The following is a 13,021-nucleotide window of genomic DNA, read 5'->3' on the forward strand; positions in this document are numbered from 1 at the left end:
TCTTTGATAATGTAAATGTTCTCTGCTATCTTTCTGTACAATGGATGTGTCATGATTGGTAGCCTAACTTGCAATGTTTTTTTATTCACATTAACTTTAAATGTTAAATTCACATTAAAAACTCTTTATATTAAACTAAAAAAAATTATTGTTGTAAAGTTATGGCATGACACCCATATCTGTTAATGAAGAAAACAGGTAGGTTTTTTATGCATAGTTAATAGATTACATTATTAGGTTATTTTGACTGTCATAGATCAACAGGGGGCACCTGAGCTTGTGTTTTACACTTTATACTATATAGTATTGTAATTAAGCTGCAGCTGATTTAGTTTACATGACTTGCATTGAACTTTATACCTGTCAATCATATTTTCCTCAACTAAAATCCTTTATTTCCATGTCAACAGATCTCAGGGGAACTGTAACTCCAGCCCAAACAGCAGCAAGTGTTGCCGGGAGGAGCATTTCATTAATTTCCGTGAGCTGACCTGGACTCAGTACTGGATCATCGAGGCCTTCAGATGTGCAGGCGGATGCAAGCAGCCCAAACACACGTTGAATCCTTGTTAGAGACATGAGCACCCGAATGAACAAGTTAATATAAACTAAAGAGTTTAACTAGAATAATCAAATGTCAGAAGAATAGGCTTACTAATTAGAAACAGACGTACAACCAATTTCCAACCTAAATTCGAGGTCATGCTAAAATGGAGTCAGATTAGATAAGAAAATGGAGTCAGATTAAATAAATAATGGAGTCAGATTTGAGTTTAACCTAAACTGAATAACTCTACGCGCTGAAAGACTGAACACGCAGGAAACCTTCATCCAGCACCGGATACCTTCCTTGGGCCGAGTGCCTGGACCTTAAATTGTTATAATTCAAATGAAATGACTCCTGGTTATTGTACTGAAAATCACATGTTGCAAATCCCCGCTGAGCACTTGAAAATAAAAAAAATTATGGCTTATTAGTTTATGTAACATAAGCATTAGACATTCTCTGTTGAGTGATGCGTGTTGTGAAAAAAAAAACTAAAATATATTTATGAGTTAATTTTTTTTCATAATTGTTTCAATTAACATCATTAATAACAAAATAATTCATTATTTCACATTCTTAAAATAGAAAAATATTTGAAAGGAACAAACATAGCTTAGCCTATATCTTATGTTTTTAATAAAATACACCTCAAAATCGCAAGTTTTGTCAGAAAAGCATTGTTTTCTATTTACATATTCATAATCTATGATCACTGACATCAAATCTTCGCACTGAGTGATAATCAGTTGCTGATTAATATTTAATTGTTACATATTAAAATACTTAAGCGGGTGTCAGAGACGTATGAATGTACTGCATTGACTTCAGACACCCATTTTTACAAACAAATATCAAACCATCAGTCACTTTTTCTTGAAACAAAAAATTGCACAACTTCACTTGTCATAAGACTTTAAAAACATGTTGACATGACATTGTTACGTCCTATCCCTTAACCCTTTATATATATAGAAGTTATATATAGAAACCTTATATAAATATACCTTAAAAAGAAACTGAACACAGAGAATTAATACAATATTTAAGATAAGTTCCATAACAGACACTGAATTGCACATTACAAAAAACTAAATTATAGCCACAGAAAAAAAGAATATTTATGCTGTTTGGGTGTTCATGTAATATTTTAGTACACAAACTGCTTTATCTTCCACATTTCAGTAATTATACATTTCTGTGTCACTCAGCTGTTGTCACAGGTTGACTATTAAATGTCATATACTCTTATTAATGTACACTCTGAATTCAGCAAAATGATTTTTTTATTTTAATTTTTTTTTATCTGACAAAGATTCCTATTTAAAACCGCCTAAAGAAAACTGAGAGGTTTCGTATGGCTTATAACAACTGACTTTCTTCACAGGACGGTGTTTAGTTTTACACAGAGACACTGAACTATCAGAATAAACCCCGAATCCAGCATAGAGGGGTTCAGTGAATGTAGTGTTGAAAGTGTGTAAGTGTGTGAGTGTGTGTGTGTCAGAGACACTGTAGAAGGACAGACAGCCGGCCGGCCAGTCCAGATACACTGCTACTCTGTTAGAGCGATTAGAAGGAGCTGATATGTCTGTGCATCCATTATTGTGTTTGGCAGTGAATTTGTCATTGAAACAGGTCAGACTCCAAGACTTTTCAGTGCATCCAAACCAACAGTCATTACTCCATCCTTTCCTGACGATTCCTTTATATGTCACTGATATATCAATCTTCCCTTCATATCCAGCCTCCCAAAAACAGCGTTTAGTCAGAATCTCTCTACACAGAACCTGCGGATACTTATCAAATCTCTCTGGATGATCAGGATATGGCTGCTTCTTTTTCACAAATGTCACACTTATATTCTCCTCAGCCAGAGTGAGACGAGTGTTTGCTGTATTTGGATCCAGTGTGAGATCACATGTATCTGTCAAGAGAAAACGGGCTGGATTCAGTTGCGGGTTACACTGAGCTTTATTGAAAGCAGATAAGACAAGGCAGATGAGTATCGTTCCACAGTTTAGCTCATTCGACCGCCGAATACCAGAGACATGAGAGCGTGAATCTTCTTGGAGTACTGCATTTGTGAGAACAAGAGACAGAGCAAAACAGCAAAAGACACTGGAGCCTGAAGACAAGACAAAACAAGGTGAGTACACAGACCAGCTCGAGCTGTTGGTAAGAGTTACAACAGTCTGGCGATGGACAGAGAAACACAGGGAATTATAAAGGGAAGATATTAGAGCATTGAGAACAGGTGGCAAACAATTAAGGTTAACAACGGAGAAACAAGGAGGGCGGGAAAAACTCAGATAAAACAGGTGGACACAGAGAGCTGTCAAACCATCCAAACACACACTCACAACCCCAAAAGGCAGGTAATTTGCCCCAAACCCTGAGAGTATCTGATCACAAGACAAGAGATTATAACATTTAACAAAACAACAAAAAGTGTCTGTGTGTGTGTTTGTGTGTCCTACATTTTTGTAGTCCTTCTATAATCCTGAACTCTCCTCCATGACCAAGACTATAAAAACAAATAAATGATATAAAAGAAAATAAAACAAATCAGATAAAATATTTAAAGGAAAATGTCAAACGTAAACAGCAAATGTGGTACATTCAATGTTTAATAAGTAATAGTGGCTAAGGAGAAGTGGCAATTTAGATAATACAAATAAAGACAGCTTGTAGCTTTATCATATCACCTCTTGTTAGGACATTGTGCAAAATGCAAACATTTAAAATCCACATTCTCTCCCTCTTTTGCAGGTTTCCAAAATACAGTTCTGCTCATAAATTTTAATACACATCATCATCCAGTTAAAAAGTTTACACCCAGTGAATAGGATGAATATCAGTGTTGAACATACTTGAGTTTTTTCAGTCTGTAGTTTGGATCAGAGAGCAGCTTGACTAATGATTGTCCTGGGTGATTGTAGCTCAGATCCAACTCTCTCAGGTGAGAGGGGTTTGAACTCAGAGCTGAAGCCAGAAAACAACAGCCTTCCTCTGTCACCATACAGCCAGATAATCTACACACATACACACAGATGCTCAAAATCACATTGAAATCATCTAAAACTGATTCATACACAACACTGCTCAGATTCCAACAACTCTATTGTAAATAAATAAGAATCAGCTAAAAACATATATCTTCCATCTTCATTTGACCCTCTAACTCTTCTAATTCTATTCTTTATAAAATAAAATAAAAAAACATGCCCCTTTTAGACAAGGAACTCTATTTATTTACTACAGAGCCCACACAAAAAAAAGTAGGCTTAATCATGTGCACGATTTATTATTGTGTTCACTCGATTTATAAATTGTGCGCTTGATTTACTACTACTTTGTTCCTTCGATTTGCTAAATCGTGCACACTATTTAAAAATAGAGAACAAATTTGTAAATCGTGCGCACAATTTTATTTTTTCTTGCATGTCATACATGAAATTTACTGCTTGTTTTCTTTAAAAAAAAACTAACACTAGCTTCTCTTTTCTTTTTGTATTCTGTCTATTTTTCTTTTTCATTTATTGTACAATTAACAAAAAAAAGGCCTCTAACACTAGCTTGCACTATTCTTTTTCTTTTCTGTTTTCTTTTTATTTATTATATAATAATAATAATAATAATAATAACAACAACAACAATAATAATAATGTAAATAAAAAGATTCAACATAACACTCCACAGATTACTGGAGGAACTCTGAAGAGATGGCAACTTTAATTTAAAGTGAATATTTTTTCTACTTCAGTATGCTGAGTTGACAGAGTGAACTCTTCAGTCCATCAGAGAGCAGCTTAACTCCTGAATCCCGAAGGTCATTATGACTCAAGTCTAGCTCTCTCAGTGAGTTTGATGATTGTAGAGAGGAAGACAAACTTTCACAGCACTGACTCGTGAGATTACAGAAGGCAAGCCTACAACAGAATTAAATATTATTTTTCATCAGGAAGTAAACAACATGTATGGACTGACAATCAGCTCTAATGTACAGTTCAAAATGTTTAAATTACTCTGATACTTTGAAATATCACATAAGTCACATATATGTATTAGGGCTGCACGATGTGTCGTTTAAGCATCGATATCGCGATGTATGAATCCACGATAGTCACATCACAGGATGTGCGATGTAGGCTGTCGTAGTTGATCCGTTGTTCATTAACTTTATGGGCCAGCTGCTCCCCGGCCCTTGACGAATGTCACGAATGAGAGAGAGAGCACGAGAGAGAGAGACAGAGAGTGAGAGAGAGAGAGAGTGAGAGAGCGAGAGAGCAAGAGAGAGAGAGCGCGAGAGAGAGCGAGCAAGTGAGCAAGCCCCGGACGCACGGTCACTGTCTTCAAAACAACACGAAGCGCTGTCTTGCTCTCTCCCCCTCACGCATACTAATCAATTGACACGATGGTGTCAATGTTTAAATCATTTAAAATGAGAATGTAAGTGTGCTCACCCCATTTTTGTTTGTAAGAAAAAATTTGATTATATTTCATATCGCAATATATATCGCAGAAAAATAAAATATCACAATGTCATTTTTTCCCAATATTGTGCAACCCTTATATGTATAATATCACATACGACATAAGCATTCAGACCCTCTGGTACGCCAGTTGATATTTAGCTCAGGTGCATCCCATCCCATTTCTCTGGACCATCTTTGAGACGTTTCTATATTTAAAAATCCATGTGTGGCAAATTTAATTGATTGGACATGGCACTATGGAAGGTCTAACAGCTGAAACCAATAGTCCCCATCCAACCAAATCTAGGTGTGCAAATTTTTGCATCAAAACCTAAAAAGATTTTGGCTATAATCTAAAGGCTATGATTGATGCCAAAGGTGTTAAGGTTATTTAAAAAAAAAAGCTGAAGAAAATGTAGCCAACAAATGGCTAAAATACCAAATTTACAGAGATGTTAATTCAATTATACACATTTTCACTAAATGTAAAATGCTGTTTGATCTCCAATCACATTAATGAATACTCACAGCGCTTTTCTGCAGTTCACTACAGCTGGTATCAGTCTCCTTCTACCCTCATCTGATGTGTTGTATTTCTTCAGATCAAGCTCAACCAGCACCTCCTTTGATATCTGAATCATGTAAGCGATTGTTGAGCAGTGAGATGGAGAGAGTTTATTCACTGAGTGATTCTCTGATTTCACAAACTTCTGAATCTCTCTGTACAGAGTGTGATCCTTCATTTCCAGCAGACAGAGGAACAGATTGATGCATCTGTCAGCTGAGAGATGTTCATCGGCCTTGACTATGTCTTTAATGTTCTGAGTGATTTTTCTTATGGTCTTTAAGCTGTTCACTGTGCGAGTCAGTAGATCCTGTAAGAGTCTCTGATTGGACTCCAGTAAGACGCCCAGCAGAAACCGCAGGAAAAGATCCAGGTGTCCATTTTCACTCTCTACGGATTTATCAACTGCTGCTTTAAGAAGCTCATACAGAGAGAATTTCCAACTGTAACGCTGATATTTTTCATTCAGAAACAACTTCAGTGATTTATTATTCTTGACTACATGTGAATGAAAAAGAAAGAAAGCAGCTAGAAACTCCTGAAAGCTCAGGTGTATGAAGCAGTAGACTTTTCTCTGATGAATCACAGATTCCTCCTTAAAGATCTCAGTGCAAATCCCAGAATACACTGAGGCCTCAGTGACATCTATGCCGCTCTCAATCAGGTCCTCCTCATAAAACATCACATTGCCCTTCATCAGCTGACTGAAAGCCAGTTCAGCAAGTTTCACAATAACATCTCTATTGGACTTCAGGAGTTTCTCTGGATCTCTCTCATCATACTTCTGACTCTTCATGTTGATCTGAGTCAGCAGGAAGTGGATGTACATTTCAGTCAGAGTTTGAGGGATTTCTGCACTGTTATCTTGTTTCAGGAGGTTTTGAAGCACAGTGGCTGAGATCCAGCAGAAGACGGGGATGTGACACATGATGTGGAGGCTTCTTGATCTTTTAATGTGTGAGATGATTCTGCTGGCTTGATGCTCATCACTGATTCTCTTCCTGAAATATTCCTCCTTCTGAGGCTCAGTGAATCCCTGAATTTCTGTCACACGGTTGATGTATTTTGAGGGGATCTGATTGGCTGCTGCTGGTCTGGAGGTGATCCAGATGAGAGCAGAGGGAAGCAGCTCTCCTCTGATGAGGTTTGACATCAACACACCCACTGATGAAGACTCATTCACATCACAAACTTTCTGTCTATCTGAAAACATCAGTGTCATTCTGCTTTCATCCAGACCATCAAAGATGAACACAACTTTACATTTATCATAAATCTCTGAGTCTAGATCTTGAAGTTCAGGATGAAAGTCCAGCAGAAGTCTGTGAAGACTGTACTGATGATCTTTAATCAAGTTCAGCTCTCGAAATGGAAGAACAAACATGAAATCTACATCCTGATTGGCTTTTCCCTCGGCCCAGTCCAGAATGAACTTCTGCACAGAGACGGTTTTTCCAATTCCAGCGATGCCTTTAGTAAGAACAGTCTTGATTTTGTCTTTCTCTTCACCTCCTGGTTCATGTAAGGGTTTAAAGATGTCATTGCAGTATATTTCAGTGTCTTGTGTTCTGGGTGTTTTCTCCATCTGTAAAACCTCATGTTCTTCATTCACTCCTTTACTCTCTCCCTCTATGATGTAGAGCTGTGTGTAGATCTTGTTCAGGAGGGTTTGATTCTCTTCTAGTTTGATTCCCTCAAATAATCTCTCATACTTGTTCTTCATGCTGGTTTTGTGTTTGTCTGTAACTCTCTGTCTCATGATCTGACTGTCAGAGTCAGTGCAGGTCAGAGGAGGCGTCACTGATCTGATCACATCATCTCTCTTCACTCTGCAGAAACCGTGAGATGAATAGGAAAAACTGTGAAAAACCATCAAAATAGGGAAAATCATTCAAATGTTCCAGCACACCAAACATACAAGCTCACATACACACACTTGTTATACTTAATTTATTCAAGTGTCTGTTCAGAAAATAACAAAGCATATTTTACATAATAAATCACAAAGAAACCTTGCATAACCTTTTTGGCTCATTGAAGAACTGTAGAAATGTTTACCGTAACTGCAGTTAAAACACATTTATACTCACTCAGGGTCAGAGGTCGCTGCTCCATCACTGATATTAGGAGGGATTCTCAAGGATGTATCACTCTTCACAGATACACAGCTGGGTTTTGGAGATGCTTTATTGTGTGTGTGAACATCGTCCTCCTCCTCTCTCTTCTTATAGAGACTCATTTTACAGGGGTCTGAGAAAACCAGTCAGTTGTCGCGCTGGGACTTTTTCAGGAAATTCAAAAAAATATGGTTGCATGTAATTTTTTTTGTCAAAATCAGGGTTTCATTCAAAATATTTCTATAACATCTTATCTATCATCTCTGAAATATCTTGCCGATTTATTGCAGCAAGCAGAAAAGACTGTTTTTCTCACATTTTAAGAACATGCTGCGGAGGTACTTTCTCTTAACACCACAAAAACCGTTAACCTATCAAAATAAATAAAGTAACTTATACAATAGAGGTGTATCAATGCACATTTCCCACCAGTCCTGTGTAAACTACCGCACGCAAAGGTTTTATTTATTTACTTATTTTATTATCTCACTATTTTATTAGCTCACTGGAGACAGGTCACATAGGGGATCTTGCTCGTGTCTTGTCTGCTCAATACTGCTGATGTCAGTGCTCTTAATATATGTTATAATTGATTATTTGACATCCAGAGATAAAGAATCGGATGATGATGTTAATAAAGAGGAGGAGTCCGAAGACGGTCTGTTGTATGCACAGGTGCGTTTATCTAAGTACAAGGTACACTATTTTTGCTATCCAAACATACAAGGGGTGATCAAAAGTTCAGAGACTATGCCCATCTTGATAAACAACGGAAAACTGTTGCATGTTACATTTAACTGTGAAATTTGAAATCTTTATGAATTTTTATGCAAAATAATACTAAAATAGATATTAAATCAATAGTAAAACAAATGATAGGCCCTACACTCCTGACAAACTGGCACATTCACACTCTGAGGCTAAGCCACAACACTTTGGATGAATAATCATCCATCAAAAGCTATTCATCAACTATGATTCACATTAAGTAGAGCTGATTCCACTTCAATCTGCCCAGTCACCTTTACACATGTCTACACCACTTACTGTAGAACTAATTTATTGCTTTACCAAGACTCATTGCAACAGGATAGTTCTGTTTTTTTATTATTATTATTTTTTTTTTTTTTTTTTTTTTTACTGTATTTCTGTGAGAATGCTAGAACCAGACTGTATTTGTTCAGCAAGTAACTAGAAGACTGCCAAGAGTCAGAAATCCTGACGAGAAACTAAAGCATTTGAAAGCAAAGCATAGCATTCTTACTTTACACCTGCACATTCACATTTACTGACGCATCAAAAATGAATTCAGTGATGTCTTGTTTCAAACCTACCTTTCTCTCCACGATGAAGATCAATAAACACAAACTTCATTCAATTCATTAATCCATTCTGTTTCTATATACCAGAATTAAACTGATCTGTTTACAAACTGACTTACATTATTTACAAACAGATTTTCTTTTCCATATTAGTATTTTTCCTTTCACAAAATGGAGTCTGCTGAAATAGTTTCACTTTCGCGATGTCTATTTAAATGCCTGGTGAGGTACAACTGGTTTTACACTGGACATTGGTTAGACATTCGTCAAGCAATTTAAGGGACTGTCTCAAAAGTGCTTGAAAAACATGAAAAGCATCATGCAAATAAAATGTAAAGACGTGAATTAAGTGGAAAAAACATTAATACATGATTTTAAGATTTGAATGATATATTCACTATGAATTGTTATATTGTTACTATATTGTATTCCAACATTTTATTTTGACTGATAGAAACAGGAGTTGATATGGCATCTGTAATATAGTCAGTAAAACTTCTAACACATCATACATGACTTGGATTTTGGAATTATGGTTTTGTGTATTTTTGGTGAATTTTTCAAATATTAAAATCTATATAACTTCCTTGTAATGTGACCTGATGATGTCACACCAATTGTAATATCTACACAATCCTGACACACATCATACATGACTTGGACATATGATTTTGTGTATTTTTATTGAGTTTTTCAAATATTCAAATCTAAATAACTTTCTGGTCATGCGACCTCGTATTGCAATACCCTCCATATTATAATCATATAATCATAATCATTGTCAAACACCTTTCACGAAGTTGTCTGTGGAATTATGTCTTTGGTTGGTATAAAATATATTTTTTTTATAAATAATTTGTGTGTGTGTGTTCTATATATACAGTGGTGGCCAAAATTATTAGAACCCTAGTATTTTTAGCTGCTAAAAATGTTTTTAATCAGTTATTTCTATCTTTTGCTGTAATGTGTAATTAGGAAATATCAGTTTACACTTCCAGACATAAATTTAGCCAATAATTATAATAATCCAGTAATAATCTGACAACTGCCAGTGCTCCACACAGAGATCTGATCTCATCATCATCCCATTTGTCTGGAATGACATAAAGAAACAGAGCAAACTGAGACAGACTCAGTTCAGAAGAACTGTGGCAATGTCTCCAAGATTCTTCAAGAAACCTACCCGCAAATATACCTGAAAAACGATGGCAAAAAGCTGCTTTAAACTTAAAGGATGGGCACACCAAATGTTTATTTAATTTAGTTAATAGAAGTGAATTGATAAAGAAAATCTATTTATGATATTATTTTTGACAGCATCTTAATTTTCCCAAGTTCTTGAATCAGCTTTTCCTGACAATCTTCCCAAGGCTGTGATCACTCCTGTTACTTGTGCATCTTTTCCTACCTATTTTTATTTATTTATTTTTTTTACTTCGAGGCAACTTTCTTATTTCCAAAATCAGTCATGTATGATGTGTGTCAGGATTGTGTCACATTATGAGGAAGCTATATAGATTTTAACATTTCAAAACATTTAAAAAGGTTTTATATTTATATATATTTAATCTAAGTTGTGTACTATGTTGCATGTATGTATAAATGCATTGTAGGTTATTTGAGCTCTTTAAATAAAAAAACCATAGTTAAATTAATTTCGGTAAGACATGCAGTTTACTTACATATTTATAACAGATATAATAATATTTTTTAAAATAATGTAAAAAACCATCTTAATTATCTTAATCTGTTTGACAACATAAACTACATAACTAAAAAGATTGGGCTTTTAGTGTTTTTATGGAATAATGCACATATTTAATCAAGTTTATTTTGGAGTGTGCACTTTTGAGACGCTCCCTATCTTGTGCAAACCGAGATCATTGTAAATTGTAAATGGACTGCATTTATAGCTTTCAACAGACCACATGGCCATCCAAAGCGCTTTACAATTTGCCTCACATTCACCCATTCACACACTCATTCATACACTGACTGCGGTGTCAGCCATTCAAGGCGCCTTCCAGCTCTTCGGGAGCAGCTGGGGTTAGGTGTCTTGCTCAAGGACACCTCGACACTTGTCAGGTGGAGCCGGGGATTGAACCACCAACCTTCCGGTTTGTAGACAACCTGAACCACTGAGCCACTACCGCCCCAACGTTGTGCGGACTTCAGAGGTTTAAAACAGTTACATCGAATCATATTATTATAAATTGAAATAATATTTAAAAAAAAAATACTAGCAATTTGTACATTTTGTAAATGCCAAGTTTAGTATAAACTAGACTATAGACTAACCTCTGCGTGTTTACTTTCTTACGATGCCCGTAAGGTAACATGTTCGGTTTACTTAGTTTTGTCGTGGCCATGAAATAATAACTCGTGGGAACGTCATATTATGTCGTGGCCACGACGGGACCATTTTGTCGAGGTAAAGACATGTCATGTTAAGGGAACAACATCCATTTCTCGTGGCTACGACTTCTTATGTTGAGGGAAGTTTAGGGAATGACATGTTTTTCTTGTGGCCATGAGTTTAATACATAAACAAACCTGCATGACCATAACACCCAGGGATTATCAGAGATGGATTCATTCATATTTTATCTTGAAATAATTAATTGAATAAATCTTGAGTAATTATTATATTAACCATATGCTTTGGCTACAGGGTTGTATTACATGCGATTGTCAGCATTCAAATGAAGTTTATCATAAATAAATATTACATAAAGTGCATAATAAAATATACAACTTTTTTTTATCCATCTTACAGTCTTGTAAGTCCATTAACTGATAGTCTTTCCCCGTAATATGCGTACATTATTATTATTATTATTATTAGCCTATTATTATTGTTTTTTTCCGTTTATATTCTTTTTTTAATTCAAATTCGATCTCTTCACTTAACATTCTGAATACTTTTGTAATAGCGTACTGTAAATGCTCAACATTAACATAAAATTTCATAATGTAAATGCATTTAATATGTATAAATAATATAAAAAAAAAATCGTAATTCAAAATAAAATATGAATGAATCCATCGCTGATAATCCCGGGTTGATAGACCCTTTTACAGTTGGTAAACAAGGTGACGTATTTGTGTGGGCGGGGCTTAGTTGGAGGCAGAAAGATTTCCCTCAACACTTGAACAAACGGTAGCTTGCGAGTTTTCTTAGCTTGTTTTTTAACAATGGCTAGAGAAAATCTGAATATATCTGCTTTATAAGACCCGGGTTGGAGCCCCGCTCGGTGCGAGTGCGAGGAGCGTCAGAGAGGACCCGGGTGAGAGGGGTTACATATAGTAAAGAGAAACAGGGCGTATAAATCCTTAGATTAAAGAGTGACATTACAGTAAAATTATTATTAAGATGTAAATAGTTTCTAGAAATAAAAATTCTGAAGACTGCAAATTAATTATAAACTTTCTGTATTTATTCTTTCTTACCATGTTCTTAAATTCCGGTCACAATTAATCACAACAATGTATATAAAATGTTCTCCGTTGATTCTGGCAACCAACAACACAACAAGATGACATTTTAAGTTCCTTGAGTAGCCGACCCTATGTTGGTTTGTATTAGCCGCCTCCAGTTTTCTGTCTGTTTTGCCTCCAGCTAGCGCCGTGACGTACCTGTGACGTCCGCGCAAAAGGGGTGTATTGTAACGCAGGTTTGTTTACGCATTAAACTCATGTCCATGAGAAAAACATGTCTTTCCCTCAACATAAGAAGTCGAGGCCACGACATGAGGATGTCGTTACCTCGACAAAATGATCTCGTGGCCGACATATTATCATGTTCCAAGGACAAAACTAAGTAAACCGAACAAGGCACCTTACGGGCACCGTAGTTTCTTGATTGACGAGTTGTGTCTGAAATCGCTTACTCATTCACTAATCCCTATATAGTGTATGGCAATTGAGTTCACTATATCATGAAGGAGTGAACAAATAATAAATAAGTCAACGGATTCAGACAGTGACGTATAGCC

At 35.9% G+C, this 13,021-nt stretch overlaps 1 protein-coding gene across 2 annotated transcripts; it reads right to left on the minus strand.

Annotated features, from left to right (window-relative positions):
* Window positions 1-1,166: 1,166 nt before the first annotated feature.
* Window positions 1,167-9,233, minus strand: LOC127976644 (NACHT, LRR and PYD domains-containing protein 3). 2 transcript variants are annotated; one of them, XM_052581229.1, is made up of 7 exons: window positions 9,039-9,233; window positions 7,678-7,868; window positions 5,551-7,416; window positions 4,306-4,476; window positions 3,418-3,579; window positions 3,025-3,071; window positions 1,167-2,471 (listed from the first exon to the last, which is right to left on the minus strand). In XM_052581229.1, the coding sequence occupies exons 2-7, from the start codon at window positions 7,824-7,826 to the stop codon at window positions 1,864-1,866; spliced, it is 3,003 nt and encodes a 1,000-aa protein (XP_052437189.1). In that variant the 5' UTR covers window positions 7,827-7,868; window positions 9,039-9,233; the 3' UTR covers window positions 1,167-1,863. The 2 variants fall into 2 exon arrangements, with proteins under 2 accessions (XP_052437189.1, XP_052437188.1); XM_052581228.1 differs by having other exon boundaries at window positions 5,551-7,446.
* Window positions 9,234-13,021: the final 3,788 nt, after the last annotated feature.

This window comes from Carassius gibelio, chromosome B17 (assembly GCF_023724105.1).
Source record: "Carassius gibelio isolate Cgi1373 ecotype wild population from Czech Republic chromosome B17, carGib1.2-hapl.c, whole genome shotgun sequence".
Classification (NCBI taxonomy): domain Eukaryota; kingdom Metazoa; phylum Chordata; class Actinopteri; order Cypriniformes; family Cyprinidae; genus Carassius; species Carassius gibelio.